This window comes from Anguilla rostrata, chromosome 12, assembly GCF_018555375.3.
Source record: "Anguilla rostrata isolate EN2019 chromosome 12, ASM1855537v3, whole genome shotgun sequence".
NCBI classification, from domain to species: domain Eukaryota; kingdom Metazoa; phylum Chordata; class Actinopteri; order Anguilliformes; family Anguillidae; genus Anguilla; species Anguilla rostrata.
The window spans coordinates 9,760,038-9,778,871 of record NC_057944.1 but is presented as its reverse complement, the minus strand read 5'-3'; the positions used below and the strand labels follow the sequence as shown (position 1 = coordinate 9,778,871).

At 42.7% G+C, this 18,834-nt stretch overlaps 1 protein-coding gene across 2 annotated transcripts; it reads left to right on the top strand.

Annotated features, from left to right (window-relative positions):
• The first annotated feature begins 10,740 nt into the window (after positions 1-10,740).
• Positions 10,741-18,564, top strand: mmp13b (matrix metallopeptidase 13b). Of its 2 annotated transcripts, none has more exons than XM_064302612.1 (10): positions 10,741-10,938; positions 13,073-13,311; positions 13,966-14,114; positions 14,560-14,685; positions 14,807-14,962; positions 15,486-15,606; positions 16,013-16,146; positions 16,672-16,831; positions 17,098-17,201; positions 17,681-18,564. In XM_064302612.1, the coding sequence occupies exons 1-10, from the start codon at positions 10,831-10,833 to the stop codon at positions 17,779-17,781; spliced, it is 1,398 nt and encodes a 465-aa protein (XP_064158682.1). In that variant the 5' UTR covers positions 10,741-10,830; the 3' UTR covers positions 17,782-18,564. The 2 variants fall into 2 exon arrangements, with proteins under 2 accessions (XP_064158682.1, XP_064158683.1); XM_064302613.1 differs by lacking the exon at positions 10,741-10,938 and adding an exon at positions 11,935-12,299.
• Positions 18,565-18,834: the final 270 nt, after the last annotated feature.

Here is an 18,834-nt window from a genome sequence, read left to right as displayed (position 1 = left end):
CCGGGGTTCAAAGATTCAGTAAACTTTTAATTTACAAAGGAATGCAAAATGCTGGAGCCCGGTCATCTGTATGTTTGCACAACAGTGTTTGTGACAAAATGAGCTTGCTCTTGTCTTTAATCCTGAGTCAAAGTTTAATGAAAAGTTGATTAAATTGTGGGCCAAATATCAGCATCTGTGCTGGATCGGTGGAGCTGTTCAGGAATGTCTGGGGAACGTATCAAACGGACACGGGATATGTGTCACCAATTCCTCCTGCTGACCCTTTCCTTGTGTTTCCGTATCTCGTCTGTGTTAATTGGCTTGGTTGTGATGCCTAAATGATCGTTTCTTTAGTTTTCACACGTTAATTGATTGTCTGCTTCCGTAGTGTCCCTGCTGAGTCTTAGTGCGAACTTTCCTAGTTCTATGGCTGTGTTTCTAGCCTCATGAGTTTTTTCCCTGTTTCATCGTGTTCTCCTGTTTGCGTTTTCTTGGTATTTTTGTATCTCGGGATTATTATTATTATTATTATTATTATTCTTATTATTATTATTATTATTATTTGTACTTTTGCCAGTAAATTCTCATAAGGTATAATAGGAGATGGTGGAAGTGAAATAACTCTTCATTATGGAAATATTTTCTTCGTTCTCCAAATACCGTAGTAACTGGTGGAAATTGTTCTAAAACGGCGAAGGGGGTGTTTTTCAGCATATGTTTCATAATTTTTTGCTAGAAAAAAAACTTTTATTTTAAGCATGGGCTCAAGCCTCCTGTATAGACGACTGGTTGTTAGTAGTTCATACCGCCGGTTTCCTGTAGATATTTATGGTAAATATTTTAGTGTAATTGAAAGCAAACACTGTAGGCACGAACAATAGAAATCCTACGGAAGAAACAGGGGCGTTACAGTAATGTTTGCGTTAAAAATGCGCATCACCATGAATCTGACTCACATACACACACCTACCTAGCATGTTTCAGTAGATGGTGGGGGACTTCACAGAGCTAATTCTGAGTACTCTCGATCTGTACGATGAGTGAGTATGAATATTTTTGTCCGTGGTATTTTTTTAGTCCACAACTTAAATATAATTTCCTTCTTTATCCTTTCGGTAAAACAACAACAACACAGTTTTCAATAAATAACACAAACAACCAAACAAGCACATGGAACAAGCTAGGGCGCTTTAAAATGTGCTTTAGGTCACACCACGTGGCTCATCACCACGTAAATGACAGCGCAATCCTCGTGTTAACTATGGCTGTTGGATCTTTAGACGAATCTGTTGCTTATGGGTTATAGGGTTTCTCAGCCGCGTAGGCATAAACCGGAGACGGCATGTCGATGCCGAGTGTTAGTATTGCTCAGTATCCCCTGTTGAGTGTTGATGTGACCATCCGCCCCACGCAAACCATTTTGAAGCAACAGATAACCTCAGGAAATACCGCGGCTTGCACAATGCGATGCTGTAAACATTGCGTAATTATGGAGGGAATCGTAACAGCGTTGTAAGCGCAATAGCTACGAACGTTCGGGTGGCCATCGCAAATCCATGCGGATTTAATGGACGCTAATGGGACTTAAGTATATAGCTGTACGGGAGGTTTGTGTCAGAGTTAAAACACGACCCGTTGGGTCTATGTTGCAGTTATGCCAAATGCCTAACAATAGTCATTGACAATGCGCCTCCGGGACCCGGGAATTGGTACACGTGCAGCAAGCTACGTACTGACCTAGAACGGAGATGAGTGGCAGTAAATCAGGAGCCTTCAAATTTCCTGACCTCAGTCCTTTACCGAAATACCTTGTGCTGGTTTAAAAAAAAAAAAAAAAAAAAAGTACAGCTCGGACAAAATTAATGCAAATTCGAGTTGCTCTACTGTATGAAAAATGCATTATATGAACGTGTATGCAAATGTGTATTTAATATTTCCATGAAGGTTTGTGGACATAATGCGAATATTTTGTCTCATGCACCAAACTGAGTAATTAGGGGAAAGGTATGTTTAATGTGCCTAAAATAAATATTGCAGGGATCGCAAACTGGAGGACCCACGCGTTTGAAACGTCAGTGTGTTTCAGCTTTATTACCTCTGGAAACAACATCAGCACAAGAACTGTTCGTCAAGAGCTTCATGAAATGGGTTTACAATGCTGAGCAGCCGTAGACAGGCCTAAGATCACCACATGCAATGCCAAGCGTCAGCTGGAGAGGTGTAAAGCACACTGCCATTGGATTGGAGCAGTGGAAACACATTCTCTGGAGTGATGAATCACGCTTCACTGTCTGCCAGTCTGACAGACAAATCTGGGTTTGGTGGAATGCATAGTGCCAACTGTACTGGCCCAAATAGTGCCAACGGTGAAGTTTGGTGGGGGAGGAATAATGGTCTGGGGCTGTTTTTCCTGATTTGGGCTACAGCATACAATAACATTCTAGAGAATTGCGTGCTTCCAACATTGTGGCAACAGTTTGGGGAAGGCCCTTTCCTGTTTCAGCATGACAATGCCCTCATGCACAATGCAAGGTCAATAAAGAAATGGTTTGCTGAGTTTGGTGGGGTAGAACATGACTGGCCTGCACAGAGCCCTGACCTTTACCCATCAAACACCTTTGGGATGAATTAGAATGCCAACTGCGAACCAGGCCTTACGCCCGACATCAGTGCCAAACTTCACTAATGCTATTGTGGCTGAATGGAAGCAAATCCCTGCAGCCATTTTCCAAAATCTACCAGAAAGCCTTCCCAGAAGAGTGGAGGCTGTTACAACAGCAATGGAGGGTCCAACTCCACATTAATGCCCATGGTTTTGGAATTAGGTGTTTAACAAGTACATGGGTCCACATACTTTTGTAAATGTAGTGTATATACTTTGGATACTTACGATTTTGGATATTAAATAATAAATCTGTAAAATGTAATTACCTCAGTAGATTACTATTTCACCTTTTGTTTAAGTCCTAAAGGGAGGTTCACTCTATGGAGTCTTCTTTAAAATATATATTATTTCAGTTTTAGCGTATGTTTCTGATTGGCCCGGACAATTTCTGTGGCCAGTGAAGAATATTATTCATATTTATGTTCAGTGCCATCCCAGATGCACGGATAAGTCTTCTATACTGTACTACAGTTTCTGCAGCAAATTGTTCTATTCAGCTGGGAAAGGTACACTGCTGCCACCTACTGCTAACTATGTACAGTGCAGCAGGTCTACAGTGTCTACTGGTCTTGCGTAAGAACAGTAATATTTTGTTGTTCATATGTGTCAAAATTAAATTAATACAGCATATAATTTATACCTTTAAGTAATAAAAAGGATAATAATCAATTTCCTCTCATCACCTCAATGAAGGGAAGAAACTGCCTTCAACCACCACCAATGTAAAGCAGCAATTTTCATTGGACAGCAAACACGTTTACACAAAAGTAAGCACAGGCTTATGATGTGAGCATATAAAGCACAGGAACACAGACCACTCTGAATTCTGAAGTGTACAGAACCATCTTATTTGCTTGAGTTCAAGCAAATGCCTCCAAACTCATGGGACGATGCTTCATCCTACAGCAAAACTGGCCCCAAACATGCTGCTAAAGCAACAAAGGAATTTTTCAGAGCCAAAAACTGGAAAATACTTGACTGGACAAGTGATGCCCCCGATCTGAATCCATGTGAACATGCATTTTCTATGCTGAAGAGAAATCCTATGGCAACTAGCACCCAAAACAAGCAGGAGCTGAAGATAGCTGACCTGGCAGAGCATCACCAGAGCAGACACTCAGCACCTGGTGCTGTCTGTGTGTCACAGACGTCAAGCATTGCATGCAAAGCATATGCAACAAAGTACTAAACATGACTAATTTAATTCACATAACACTAATATGTCCCAAACATTATGGTGCCTTGAATTGGGTGACTATGGATACAAAGTGCTGTAATTTCTACATGGTGAAACGAAAGTGTTTACAAATACCGTTAAATAAACCGCACGTGAATTATTTTTATTACAAATCTAAAATTGTGCAGTGCAGAGCCAGATCAAGGGGAAAAAAAAGAATGTTCTTGTCCCAAACATTATGGAGCTCACTGTAAGGGCTAGGGGTGTGCAGAGACGTCATTATCTGTATCTGTATCTGTTCAACTAACAAAATTATCTGTATCTATATTCGGATAGAAGACAGGAAGTGGGCGTGGTTTATACAGGAAGTCAAGTTAAATTTAACTGGGGGGCCATTTGACAATAAGAAACTGAAATAATATATAAATGGAAAGATTCTGTTTTGCACTGGAAATAGAAACTATTTACAGTAAAGATATATAGAAAAATGTCCTTCAGTTGAAGGGAATAATCTTAAATTCCAATTATGCTGTGTTCGCCATTCTTGATGTGTTAACAGTTCGCTAGGGAAACGTGAATTACAACTTTACAACAGTAATTACATAACAGTAATACATGAACTTTTTTGCCTGTTTTATTTTTCCCCCCTACTGAACTAAGTTTGGATAGAGAGCAAACCATCTGATGTCCTCATATTTTCCCTTGGTGGCAACTGGACGTAGTGTAGCACAGTGGGTAAGGAACTGGACTTGTAACCAAAAGGTCGCTGGTTCGATTCCCGGGTAGGACACTGCCGTTGTACCCTTGAGCAAGGTACTTAACCGAAATTGCTTCAGTATATATCCAGCTGTATAAATGGATACGATGTAAAAAAGTTGTGTAAGTCGCTCTGGATAAGAGCGTCTGCTAAATGCCTGTAATGTAATGTAACTCTTAGCCCACAATAAAAATCTGGACTGGATTTCGTGTTCATTAGATAGCCAAGACCTATGGCTGATACATACAGCATGTATGTATCAACGGATGAATATAAACTGAAATACAAGGTAAAATATTTCGACTGGATTTTTTAAATGGAGGAAATTAACACATAAGCTTCATTTTCATGTATAGGTTGCGGAAAGAAATCCAGCTGCCGCACCAGGCTTTTGTCTTGCTAGCCCCCGCACCTGACGTCTCCTCCTCCTCGATGCGAGAGTTTCCCTGAGTGATAGCCGGGAACGGTGAGCTAAACGCACCCCCCCCCCCCCCCCCCCCACCCCACCCACCGCCCCCAGATGTAAGCATCATGTAACACACGCACCCGCCTAAGGCTTTGAATCCGCTGCAATAAAAAATTTCTGCGCATGGTGTTTCTTCTGTTTGTGATAACTTGTCTAATCTGAGCCTGGTGCGCCCCCCCCCCCCCCCCCCCCCCCCCCCAGGTGTAAGCGTCATGTTTGTAACGCACGCACCCGCCTAAGGCTTTGAATCCGCTGAAAATAAACATTAAAAAATCCCCCTTGAAGCTTCCTTTTACCGTGACTCAGTGCCAAGACAGCGATGAGTGATGGCCACAAGCCGGGTGCAAAGGAGGCCAGATATGTCAGGTCCATATTTACCTAACTGAAGCCCCCACAACGAGGCTAAAAGTGTTGATGCATTGGGGTATTTCCACATGTTCTCATGCTGAAGATGCGCCCATAGCAACCAGTCCCATAATACACAATACTAATGAGCACATTCTTTGCAGATATGGAGTTGATGAGGTCTACTTTTTCAGCCATCTGATTAAAAAAAATAATAATAATAATCCAATTTATGATGCTTCAGAACTGTGGTGTAAAGAACGGGTTAGCGAGCCTTCCTTTACAGAGAGGGGATGGATAATACGTTAAAAATGTGACTGAAAGCATACATTAAACAGTTTCGCTGACTCTATCTAGACCCCATGCAATTCCAACTGTGACCAGTAGGCCCAGCAGAGCTGTTAACCCCAAGATTACCGACGGCACAAGGAGCGCAGACATTTTATGATAAGGTGAGGGGCCGGGAGATGGAGCGGTGTGAAGAGATCACGTTGAGCAACGACACATTAAAAACGAAACATTTCTCTTCTCAACGTGTTGTCTGGAAACATTATAGTCTGTCCACTGACACTGATGTCTCCTGAAGTTGAGAGCCTCTGCACAACCCTATTGTGTGTACGTAGCTTGTTTGCACATTGAAAATCTGTCTATAATGCAGCAAAGCTAAGAGCTATAATAGAAGGCTTTTTTGCCTACATGCCTCCTGTAAGTATATGGCTGAGCCTGACATGGTATGTGCTAAATGGACAGTAATGTGTGCTGCTAGGAGCCAGGAGTTCAGCGCTCATGAATTCCTGTGAAATCGCAGGTCTCTCACTACCTAATCACCAGAGCTGGAGAAATCCCCTTCCATGCAGGCCTGCCTTATAACTGCTACACAGCCTGTCTTAGCTTGACTTGCGCTCCCTCATTCAATCTAATGGCCGTAATGCATTAGAAGGACAAAACTTGTTGCTGGAAGGTGGCGGATTCAGTTCCCAACCTTAATTGACTCTGACCGGCACATCTTTAGTAATAAAAATGTTATATTGGGGGTGTCCAGTCTGATATGGCCTGTACAGTCCATATCCTGATATGCCTGATATGCGTACAGGTTTTTCAGATAGCCTGGCATTATGACACTTGGTTCAACTATTTAGTGAGTGAGTGTAATGGGGCTGAAAATAGTTAAAACTACCATAAAGTATCACAGAGGGGTATATCCAATAGACATCCACCAAATGTGTATTCAAAGCAAGGTCCATAACTACAATAACACAAAATCTGTATTGAAAAAACCCTCAAGATTGTATGAGTAACTTGTATGGGCTAGTGTAGCCAAAGCTTTTAAAAACCCCACCCATTTCTTATGAATTGCATCATTCTTAGGAAAAAGTGTCCTCTATTGTTGTGTATCCAGGGAGGGCACACACATGGGGTAAATGCAGTATGTTTGCAATGGAAACGGAGGCTTCATAACAAAACGAAATGAAATAACGATAACGAAAGGAAAACTATAGATTGAGGGGTAATCCAACTAGCCTTGCTGGCTAGCCAGTTAGGTAGCACCATCACAAAGGGATGTAGAAGGGGGGAGAAAGAGCGGGCTGGGGAAGGAGGGAGATAGGTGAGGGATACGTTTGGTAGAGGGATTAAGAGCGAAAAAAATAGCAAAATAACTACAGCTAACTGTGAAAAATCTCGGTTGATAATGGGAACAATGATTTTCTATGGCAAAGGAGTGTTTAGCTCCGATTCAAAGAGATTGATTTAGCAGGACAGAATAATTTAATTTCCCTCAAACTATGGAAGGAGATATGCAATGAGACAAAATTTTTTTACTGACCATTACATCAGGTCCTTTATGACATCATGAAGGACCTGGACTAGGGGCCGTCTGGATAGTGTATAGGTATAAGCACTCGCCTACCACCGCAGAGACCCAGGTTCAATCACCGGCAGCAGTACTTCCGGCTTGGTCAGACATTCCTAGATACACAATTGGCAGTGTTCGCGGGTGGGAAGCCGGTGAGGGTATGAGTCGTTGATGATTGCATTAGCGACTCCTACTCGGAGTCGGGGCGCCTGTTCAGCAGGGAGGGGATCTGGGGGAGATAGCGTGAACCTCCGACACACATTAGGCATTTCCAGTGAAACTCCTCACTGTCAGGTGAAAAGAAGCGGCCGGCGACTCCACTCTCCCCAGACCGACAGAGGATAGCGCATCGACCAGGACCGTGATACACACGGGGAATTGGTATAATGACTAAATTGGGGAGAAAATGGGAGAAAATGGCAAAAACAAAATGAAGGACCTGGACCCAATAGCTCAGAGCCCGGTAATAAATTAATAAATGCTTAAACCGATATGAGTCAATATTGCAATGCAATTGATTTCTTGTACTGTTGTTGATGCTTAATACATGGCAAGCCAGAGGAGCTACGAGCCAGGGACAGTCCTACCTGCTGAGACTCTCACTCCTTTAGCTACGTTTAACTATGCACCACCCTGTAACGTTGCCAATCACAAGGGTGGCATGACCAGCATCACTGCACATACACTGCACACACACACGCACACACACTGCACACACATTACACATATACTGCACTCACACTGCACACACACACACACGCACACACACTGCACACACATTACACATATACTGCACTCACACTGCACACACACACACACACACACGCACACACACGCACACACACTGCACACACATTACACACACACACGCACACACACACACACCGCATCACACTGCACACACACACACACACACGCACACACACACACACACGCACTCACACTGCACACACACACACTTACACATATACTGCACTCACACTGCACACACACACACACACACACACACACACACTGCACACACACTGCACATACGTCTTTTAGCAGGACAAGCCCGCTGGCTGTGATGTACTTTTTTGAAGTACTGCGCAAGGAGCCAGGTCTGTCACTGTAAAATAGCAAATAAAAATATGACATGACTTCACTGAACTCCAGTTCTACTCCTATTTGTAGGTCTACTCCAGTTCTACCCCTGTACATTTGCACACTTGCACACTTGTACATTTGCACACATTTTTACTTGGTATGAATTTCCATTTTCCTGCACTAGCTCAGTGATTTTATTGTGTTGATGTTGTCGTGATGTTGTCCTTTTGTATTCTTGTAGTCTTCATGTGAACCCTGGCTACAAAAAAGGACAATTAAGATAACCTTGAACATTGAACCTTGAACACAATGAAGCCGTGAAGATGGAGCAGATGTGCCGTCTGTCGCTTTATTTATTTCTGGAAATGAGGCCAGTCAGGCAGCAGACTGCAGTGCAGAATTATCTGGGTCTGAGTCAGACTGGCGTGGATGTTCGTCACAGCCCCGCTCAGTCCGTCGCCCTCATTAAAGCATTTACCCTGCTGTGATGCGTACGTGTGCGGCTGCTAGTCAGCTCACCTCCAGGACTGTTAAAATGTTACGTAACATTCATATAGCGCCTTTCATCATTATCAATGTTTTGTTTTCCAGTGAAAGATGATTCACCCCCAACTTCACCAGTATTTACCATCCTTCTGGTGATGCACGGCAGCCATTTTGCGCTAAAATGCTTACCTCAGTGGATTTCCGTGGGAACGCACGCTTGAGATGCCTCCGCTACAGAAACTGTGATGAGGCCGGGGGACACTGTCTCAGGGCTGTATGAGGCACTTATTAAAGCATCAGATAAACCCCACCTATTCATATGTTATGGAAAAAAGACTTGAGAATTCCAGACAACAAACTTGATTGGCAAAATCCTAATCACCAGTTGATGCATCTAAACTTCATCCACAGGACCCATTTCACTCCGCTTAATCTGTTCCATTTGAATCAAAGAGAGACTCCTATTTACTATCTCTGTTCAGGTAACAATAGGTACCCTCCTACATACTGTGTGGGAGTACCTGGGGGTCTCCACATTTTGGGTGGGGGGTCTTCGGCACCCTCTTTACCATAGTGGAGAAGACTATACTGACGTCCCGAGAGGTGCTGCTTCTCAATGATCGAAAATAAAAAAATCATCACACAAAAAATCTAAATCTCACTACACATTAACTGAGGGATTGATTTGTAATCCTGTTAGTTTAGGGGAGGATTAGGCAGCCAGATTAAGAAAGCCAAGTTTGCAGTTTGGTCAGACCGCCAGGGAACCACAGCTCTGTGATAAATATCATGGGTTCTGTATTGACCACAGTTAGTCAGCACCTTGGTTTAATGTCTCATCTGAAATACCGCATCTCCTACAGCGCAGTGTCCCCCATACTGCTCTGGACTGCATTGGTTTCAGTCCAGTCATCTTGGCCACTAGCACCACTTCAGCAATAACATCATTTTCACTGGTGTCTCGTCCAAGTCCAAAGTAACCTTCATATCCACCTGGGCGCAGGGAAACGCCATAGGATGGTATGGCTGACGCAAGTATTTAAAATATTTTCTCTATTCAAAACACAGATTTTTTTCTGCAAAGATCATTTAAAATTACTCAAATACAAAATGCTGTCTCTCAATGGCGGGTGAGATATTGGGGTGAAATTAACAGCTTTCTACATGAAGAGTTTAAATATAATTTGGCTACACTGTATGCTTCAATGAAATGGAAAAATAACGTACACTTGTACTTGTTTTTGCTGTACAGATAATTTATCAGGGCTGCTTTATAATAACTGATGCTACTGTATGTGTCAGGTCCAAACACTATAACCCAGTGTCCAGACGACAAATATATGAACTATTACTACAGAGACTGAAAAGGTAACATTAACTGCCTCTGGCAAAGTGAATAGTACAGACCAATATTTAAATAAAATATGTTGATAAACCGTTTGTAATGTTTGAACAGATCTTTAATAAAAAATAATCTCTTTTACGGAGCAGAACACACACAAAGATGGCTTTTGTTGACCTGTCGATATCAATGCTGAATATTCTTTTATTTTAATGTGTTTCTATTTTTCCCAGACGTTGGCAATTACTGTATATCCTGTTTTCATTGTGCTTTTCTGTTTATGAACATTCAGCTAAAAGTTGATGTACGAGTGAAGTTTACTCTTATCATTTTACATCTTATAGATGTAAACTCACTTGGCTCGGCCAAGTGAGTTTACATCTGCCATCGCTTAGGAAAGACTGTTTTCCATAGAATTTCACCATTTCGCCACAGTGATCCCCCCGCCCCCGCCCCCGCTAATACAAATAATTTTCCCCCTTTCCCCACGCTGGCTTTCTGTATCAGAGCCAGGAGAGGAAGTTGCTGAGTGCTTTTAGATGAATCACTGATGTCACTTGATAGGGAAGAGAGGAGGGGAAAATCCCCGTTTTGGATTCTCCTATAAATACTGCGAGCGGTTCTCAAAACTGCTACAAGTGGTGACAGAGCTCCCAGGTGACAGGCGCCATGGAAACGACCGTCCTCATCCTCCTCCTGACTCTTGCGCATTCCTTAGCCGCACCGCTGCCTACTGAAGAGAACGGCATAGAGACAAAGGACTGGCTTTCAGCAGAGGTAAGCTTACAGGCTACCCGAAACCTGCTTTACTTTATGTGGTATAATCTAAAGCTTGTGTGCCTACTATGATATCAACTGTGATATCAACTTATCAAGTTAATACTAAATTTTAACTTCAATTAAGTGCAATAGCAAAATGCAAAAACAAGTTTTTATATGAATACTGAACCCATCAGACTCACCAACTGTGTTTGTACAGAAAAAAACCATGCATTTTATTGAGAGTTAATGTTAAGGGCAGATTAATGTGCGTGGAGTCCATGCTGTGGTGTAAAAAGAGAAATTCAAATGTCCACAAATTAAGCTTGGAAACACTTTATTAAGGTCAAATTAATGGAATATTAGCAAAATATTATCAATGATTATATTGTGGTTTTCTGTTACTATCCAAAAGTATACATTATTCTTTCCTCTTGAATGTTTAAGACATAGAGTATAAAGCAGTTAATGGCTTTTAAGTGCCTGTGGTAGGCTACATTTACGTGTGAAAGGTGAGTGACATCTCTTTTAGCATAGATATAGTAACAAGTGTAGATTTTTCAATTAAATGTGAGGCAATGGTTAACTAATTGGAACTTCGTGTTTGGTGTTACCAAAAATTATTTATTTGAGTGCTGGATCCACTTAGGTACTTCCATGAAATTCTTAAAGGTAGCCTGCATGTCTCCCTATAAATTAACATTATGTTCATTCATTTTCTCTTTTTGACTTGACAATGACTGCAGTCCACAGCACTTTCTTTTTTCTTTCAGATTTGATTTGTACATTAAAAAGGCGTCATATTTTCATTTCTGAAATCAATGGAAGTCTATGAATAAGAATAGTGAATCCAAGGTTCTGCTTTAAAATGCCTTTGAGATACAAAAAACAATCACACAAAACAAACGCTAATGTTTGTGAAAACTTGTCATTTTGAGGCTGTGTGCGCAGTTACAACCATATCCACTATGAACTTTCCCCTGAGAGGCAGCGACTGAAGCTACCTGTTTTACGTGTATCATAAAAGCCAACACCCCAGCACTTTTCCGTCAGCACAGCTGGGATGCTTGGCAGGTTTTTTAAAAGACTTCCTTTGCTGAGACGGTGAAACAGCGAGGATGAAAGACCGCGCGTTGACACGCGGCTCGGCAGCGTGAAAGAGAGCCGCGGTGTTTACTCACCTGCCGAAAAAACCCCGGCCGCAGGATCACTTCCTGTGTAGCGCTGCTTTTAGCAAAGGCCCCGGGGAGGGAACCAACCCAACATCAGGGCACCCAGCACTGGCACAGCTGTGAGAAACGTCAGGAGAAAACGTGCGGTTTGGGGTGAACTGGCTGTTTATCTTTGACATTTATGACTTCGTTTTCGCATCATAAAAAGTGAGCGCTATTATTTTTTTCCTTATACGCTTTCATGGCAGACACATTTTTACATGAATACAATTAGTATATGCCTTTGACTTCTGACAAATATGTGCAGATAAAATTGAATTTGAATGAAGTTATTCAGGCTAAGTGTACATGGGTACTGAACCAGCAAATGTTTGGTTAGCTGCCTAGTTCAGGTATAATTAAACCACACTGCTATGCCTGGTCTAAAATGTGTTAAGGCAGAAGTGTCCAGTTTTATCTGAGAAGGGCCAATATGGGTGGAGGCATTTGTAGCAAGAATCTGATTCAATTAATTAATCAGGTCTTCAATCAAGACCTTGATTAGTGGAATCAGATGTTCAGTGGTGAGCTGCAGCTTATGAAATAAAATGAAACCCCTCTGGCTTAGGTTTTGTAGTACGGGTGTGGAACTCTGTTCTAGAAGGGCCAGCATATACACAGGGCACTGTTTCCATCATGTAGCCTGGCTCAGTTAACAAGTTCACTGCAAACAGAACACAAACGCTGGGTCACTCATGGGTTAGACCAGAGTAAACATCTCATGCAGGGACAGTCTTCCCCTGTCTTAGCTAAAATCTTAGCTAAAACCATGGGTAAATTAAATGTGGGCTAAGTAAACATTTAATGCTGCAAGTGGGCCCTGAAATCCAGAAACAGATCCCCAAGCCCCCCTGGAACAGAGCTCCCTGCTCCTGTTGTACAGGTAGGACGCGGTGACCGGTTGTGATGCGTTTTTTTCCATTTTTCCATTTCCTGTCCAGAAATACCTGCGCAGGTTCTACAACCTGCCCTTAGGGCTCCTGGGGGCTGGAAAGGCCTCGGACGCCATGAGGCAGAAGGTCCGGGAGATGCAGGCCTTTTTTCGGCTGAAGGTGACGGGGAACCTGGACTCCAACACCCTGGAAGTGATGAGCATGCCCCGCTGCGGTGTCCCGGATGTGGGAGAGTACAACTTCTTCCCCAGAAACCTCAAATGGCCGAGCACGAACGTGACCTTCAGGTAGGGCCGCCCCCTGACGCCGTCATCGCCATAATCGCAAGCTCAGAAGAGCTGGAAAAATTTCATCAAAGCGTATTTGCCATCAAAAATATTTTTACAAAAGTTTGCGTCTTTATCTTTACCTTGGAATGTGAAACCAGGTGCATCGGTCCAATATCAATAACCAAGTAGAAAAATACACACTACTGTACAGGCTTGTCCGTTTTCATCCAGCTTTACACACTATACCAGTGTGTGTCTTTAGTATTATTCTACTTGGCCCATCAAAAATATTTGAAATAAAAACATGATAGATTGAATGAATGTTGCAGTCCGGGGGAATGCACGCACATCCAATTCCAACAGGTGCAGGATAAAAAAAATAGTTAGTAAGAAGAGAGAGTATATCCACACACTGTTCTTTCTGCTCCCAAAGTGATTTAATGGTACAATGTTTCAACCAATGATGTACCTGACAAAGACCTTTGAGGTCGAAACGTCAGAATAAAACTGTGCGGATATACTCTCTCTTCTTACTAACAGATTGAATGAATGTGTCAGTTGCACCCCCAAAAAACATATTTTCTACAATATCACTATCCATGAGTCTACTTTTTTTTGATGATTTGATTCTGCACGTCCTCCTTTTGAAACATCTCTGGCACCGTCTCGCAGGATAGAGAACTACACTCCGGACCTGCCGAAGTCCGACGTGGACAAGGCCATCCGCAATGCCTTCAACGTCTGGAGCGAAGTGACCCCTCTGCATTTCAAGAAACTGCACGAGGGCACCGCTGACATCATGATCTCCTTCGGCACGAAAGGTGACCTTGCTGCCGTCAACATTTCCATTATCTGCAACAAATATTTATAATTATTTTCCTTCTAGCAGTCATCTTAAATCGCTCAGTGATCTACTCAGCTTGCAGTTTCTCCCCCACCCCCCCACCTACGTTCCTCTTTCTGAGAAAGCAGGAATGAGACAGCCATTATGACTATAATGTCCAGTTTTTCCCTTGCATAGACGCAGTGTGTACAGGCTCTATCCCCACTCACACATTTAATTTACCAGATAAAGAAGGTGATTACACTGAACTCATTTGACCTTGAGTATTGGGTCTGAAGTGTTCGCCGCTGATTTTAAACACGAAAATGGAAAACTGTCTCCGCCGCAGTGCGCCTCTGCATGAGCCAGAGCGGAAATGGCGGTCGTACGTATTTGTGTTCTCGTCGTCGCAGAAGTAAGACTGTTTGTTTCGTTGTCTTTAGAGCATGGAGACTTCAACCCCTTCGATGGCCAGAATGGGCTGCTTGCCCACGCCTACCCCCCCGGAATAGGGATTGGTGGGGATACTCACTTTGATGAAGATGAGAACTGGTCAAAAGACTCACATGGTAATATATATATAGTTGACTTATTTTTGTTTTGTATACAGTTTCTCATAGTTTTGAACTTTTTATTTATTACAGTCTACATAAATATGCAAAACCTTCTCTTATCCCCCCCTCCCTGTAGAGTACAACCTGTTCTTGGTGGCAAGTCATGAATTTGGGCACGCCCTTGGCCTGTCCCATTCCACGGACCCAGGGGCGCTGATGTACCCTGTGTACTCCTACTCCCCTGGGCGTCCCCTGTCCCAGGATGACATTAATGGGATACAAGAGCTCTACGGTGAGTGTCCCAACAACAGGCATGTTTTCACTGGGTTTCAGCCAATGGGCATTGGTCTTTAACTTTGCCTGAAAGTTAAATGTGGTGATATTTCCTTTAATTCATCATCGCAGCGTGGAACGTCCTGAACTGTTTTTAAAGAAGAAATTCTTACATCTGAATTTATCAAAGGTCAAATTTAAGAAAAAATGTGGACTGAAATAAGGACTAAAACTCTACATGTTTGGTGCTCCCCTGAAATTTGAGGGCGCCTTGTTTTTCTAAGATTTGACTTGGGCAATTTAACAAACATCAGAAAATGTGACCCATGGAAAACATCCAGCTGAAGGTGCAAAGGAGGCAGCAAATGGATGGAGTATAAGAGGCCGCACTCTGGATGTCCAAACAAAACCTTCCCTGGGTTTGCTGTTCTCAGAGAAGAACCAACCACTGCCTCTTTCGCAAGGGAGGCATGTGCAAAATAACGGGGAGTCCGTAATCTGACTGGAGGCATTTCTGAGGTGTAATCTCCATTTCAAAACAGGTCCAAACCCCAACCCTCCACACGTCAAACCCAAGCCCGTGGCACCAGAAAAGTGTGACCCCATGCTCAGCTTCGATGCGGTGACTGAACTGAGGGGGGAAACGGTCGTCTTCAAGGACAGGTAACGAAACGTCATTCTGTGATCTGTTTGAACGATCACGCGATTATAATGATGTTTAAGCCAATTCAACTAGATTGTCGTGCAGTGTCCTGTGTGATAGAGTACAGTCTCACGTGATCTCGGTGATAGATCGTAATCCCGTTCCGGTGTCCTGTGTGATAGAGTACAGTCTCACGTGATCTCGGTGATAGATCGTAATCCCGTTCCGGTGTCCTGTGTGATAGAGTACAGTCTCACGTGATCTCGGTGATAGATCGTAATCCCGTTCCAGTGTCCTGTGTGATAGAGTACAGTCTCACGTGATCTCGGTGATAGATCGTAATCCCGTTCCAGTGTCCTGTGTGATAGAGTACAGTCTCACGTGATCTCGGTGATAAATCGTAATCCCCTTTGATCCATTTGACAGGTTTTACTGGCGCATACATCCTCAGCTTCCTGACCCTGACCAGATGCTGATCAAATCCACCTGGCCCTCCATCCCAAAGAAAGTGGACGCTGCGTATGAGAACCCCGAAAAAGACCTGGTCTTCATATTCAGCGGTGAGTTTTAGGTCACCCGATCCTGACCCTGGAGGGCCACAGTGCCCAAGCTTTGTTCCCTTTAAGATATAAACCAATTGATTCATCTCATCACAGGTTTAATTTACAAAAAGTGCTTTCTGAGATAAATTTTGTGACCAAATCAGTTAATCTTCCTTCCCTAGTTGTAAGAGTGTTAGCAGATTAAGGAGACCTTGAGAACTTACTGGAACATGAACCCACTGAGATGGAGTCCTGTTTCTGCCACAGAAAAAAAAAAGTTTGCTTAATTGCGAGAAATAACATCATAATTCTGAGGGAAAAAAAAGTCAATTGCAAGAAAAAAGTCAGATTTCCGAGAAAAAAAGTCGCAATTAAGCAAATCTTTTTTTCTTTGGTGGAAATGGGCTTCCATAGATCAGCTGAGTAGCATATATTTGAATGACATTTGAATCTTTGCGCATTTAGGAACTCCCTGCCATTGTTGTGTATGAAAGGCCCTATTAAAACTCTCCTGCGCTCCTCTCCCATGCTCCTCTCCCACAGGAATCAAAATGTGGGCGCTCAACGGATACAACCTGGTGGAGGGCTACCCCAAATACATCCACAAACTGGGCCTGCCCAAAAGCGTTCGCAAAATCGATGCCGCTCTCTACGTTCCGGACACGGGGAAGACCCTGTTTTTCACAGATGAGAAATACTGGAGGTGCGTCTTCCCCCAGAATCTGAAACTCACCCGCGTGCTGTCGGTCACCGTTTCCAAATTCACGATTTAAAGTTTGGGAAGGAGATGGGCTCCACCAGTCGGCAGCTGGTTGCTCGATGCGCGTCTCTCGATTGGTTCGTGCGAGTTGGCGGTCGACAGCACGCGTTAGCTTCATCTACGACGGGGCTAACGAAGACTCGTTTTCTCGCCCGTCTGAACGCCGCGTAATTAGCCGTGAGGTTAAACGAGCTCTGCTTTGTCTGCAGCTACGACGAGACCCGAGGACGGATGGACGTCGGCTACCCGCGGGACATAGAGGATGACTTCCCTGGCATCGGCGACGAAGTGGACGCCGCAGCATTTCACTACGGTGAGAGCAGCGAAACCACGGGGGATACACATCGGAAGATTCTAGAAACCCTAAAAATGACTCCATTTCAAATACAGTCCGCATAATGTGTACCACAAGTCCGTATATAGGAAAACAAGAGAGAAAAAACTGTCCATTATTAATTTATTCACGAGAGAATTGCGCAATCAAAAATAAGTGCATTGTAATTTGATTGTACATGTCCCTCATAAATAAATACAGTGTATAAATAAGGGAATTCTCGATTCTTGCATATCGTTTTTCAATCTACAATACAAATTATTGTGTGTAGACTAGTCAGATATTCCTTTAACTTCTCACATCAAGCTGGACATTGGCTCTGTCTAATCTAGTCACTACATTTCCATCATCATAAAAAAAATTGTTTTTTTACTGTGCATACCTACGTATAGCCAGTAGCAGCTCCGACAGCGCATCCCTGCAAATGACTGGTTTTGTCTGTCTGTTCTCCCCTGCAGGACATTTGTACTTCTACCACAACGAAATCCGGTTTGAGTACAGCCTCAGTGCACGGAAGGTCATCCAAATAACGAGGGCGAACTCCATCTTCAACTGCTGATTCGCTCCTCCAAAGAGACGACCCTCAGTCCCGGCACTTGACCCCATCTTCAGAGATTAAAGCATTCCACTCCGCTTTTCTTTTTCCCACAACGTATGAATTGCTCTCTCTGACCAGGCGTGGACTGCTGAGAAAGCTGCATTTTTTTCGTTTTTATTTTGGTACAAACAGCAGGTCTGATTAAGTGGGTGATCAGAGATCTCCAATGTGGTGAAGTTTCCTTAATATTATTTAATTTGTTAACGTAATAATTTATATTCTATATGTGTATTTTTGGTATGGCTGTTATATTTAAGTTTTGCAATATATTATTATTTTATACAGTAGAAGGTTCGGTACTTTGAAACTGTGTCTAAATGCAAGGCAAATGCAGTGAGGCCTGATGGGAAATCAGGTGACTGAACAAAGAAAACAAGGCATTCACTTGATATCAGGATATCAGCCCCTGATATCAAACTAAAATCTGATTGAAATTGGTCACATGATATTGTCAACATTCATTTTTCATTACTAAGACAACTGCAGCCATTTAAATGAATTTGTACTATTTAAGCCACTGACAAAATTAGCAAATAATTGCAGTTAAACTTCTTTATGAGTTTGGCGGTGGCTGAAATAAATGAAAATCACAATGCAGTTAAATAAAATAGAGCCTTGGTGTCATGAACTGTGAATGTCTTTTTTATTTTCTACTGAAATGTTTAATATTATATAATGTGCGTTGAATTGTATTTGGTGGAAGGAGCTATGTCAAATAAAATGTTTTGAGAAGCATATTTTAAATACCTTTTATTTAAAATCATTTTTACATCCAGCTATCACGCATGACATCATTTCACATTGTGTTCAAAGGCTTCAGTGGCAGTTTGGAATGAGAGCTTTAATTTTGATTGACGGGTGTCTTTAGCTAATGAGAACAGGTCCAGATTGGCGAGTGGGGTCCCCCTTCAATTCAAGGTCAGCACAATAGACTCATCCCCTGACCCATTAAGCAATTAAAAGTTCCCATTTAAACTGGTCAAGACATACTGTGTATGCACTTAGATTCTGAGT

Bases quoted from the DNA above. Each gene is read 5' to 3' on its own strand.
- mmp13b (XM_064302612.1), top strand. From the start codon at position 10,831: ATGGAAACGACCGTCCTCATCCTCCTCCTGACTCTTGCGCATTCCTTA. The intron at 14,686-14,806 runs GTAATATATATA...CCCTCCCTGTAG, and splicing joins CTGGTCAAAAGACTCACATG to AGTACAACCTGTTCTTGGTG. The intron at 16,147-16,671 runs GTGAGTTTTAGG...CCTCTCCCACAG, and splicing joins CCTGGTCTTCATATTCAGCG to GAATCAAAATGTGGGCGCTC.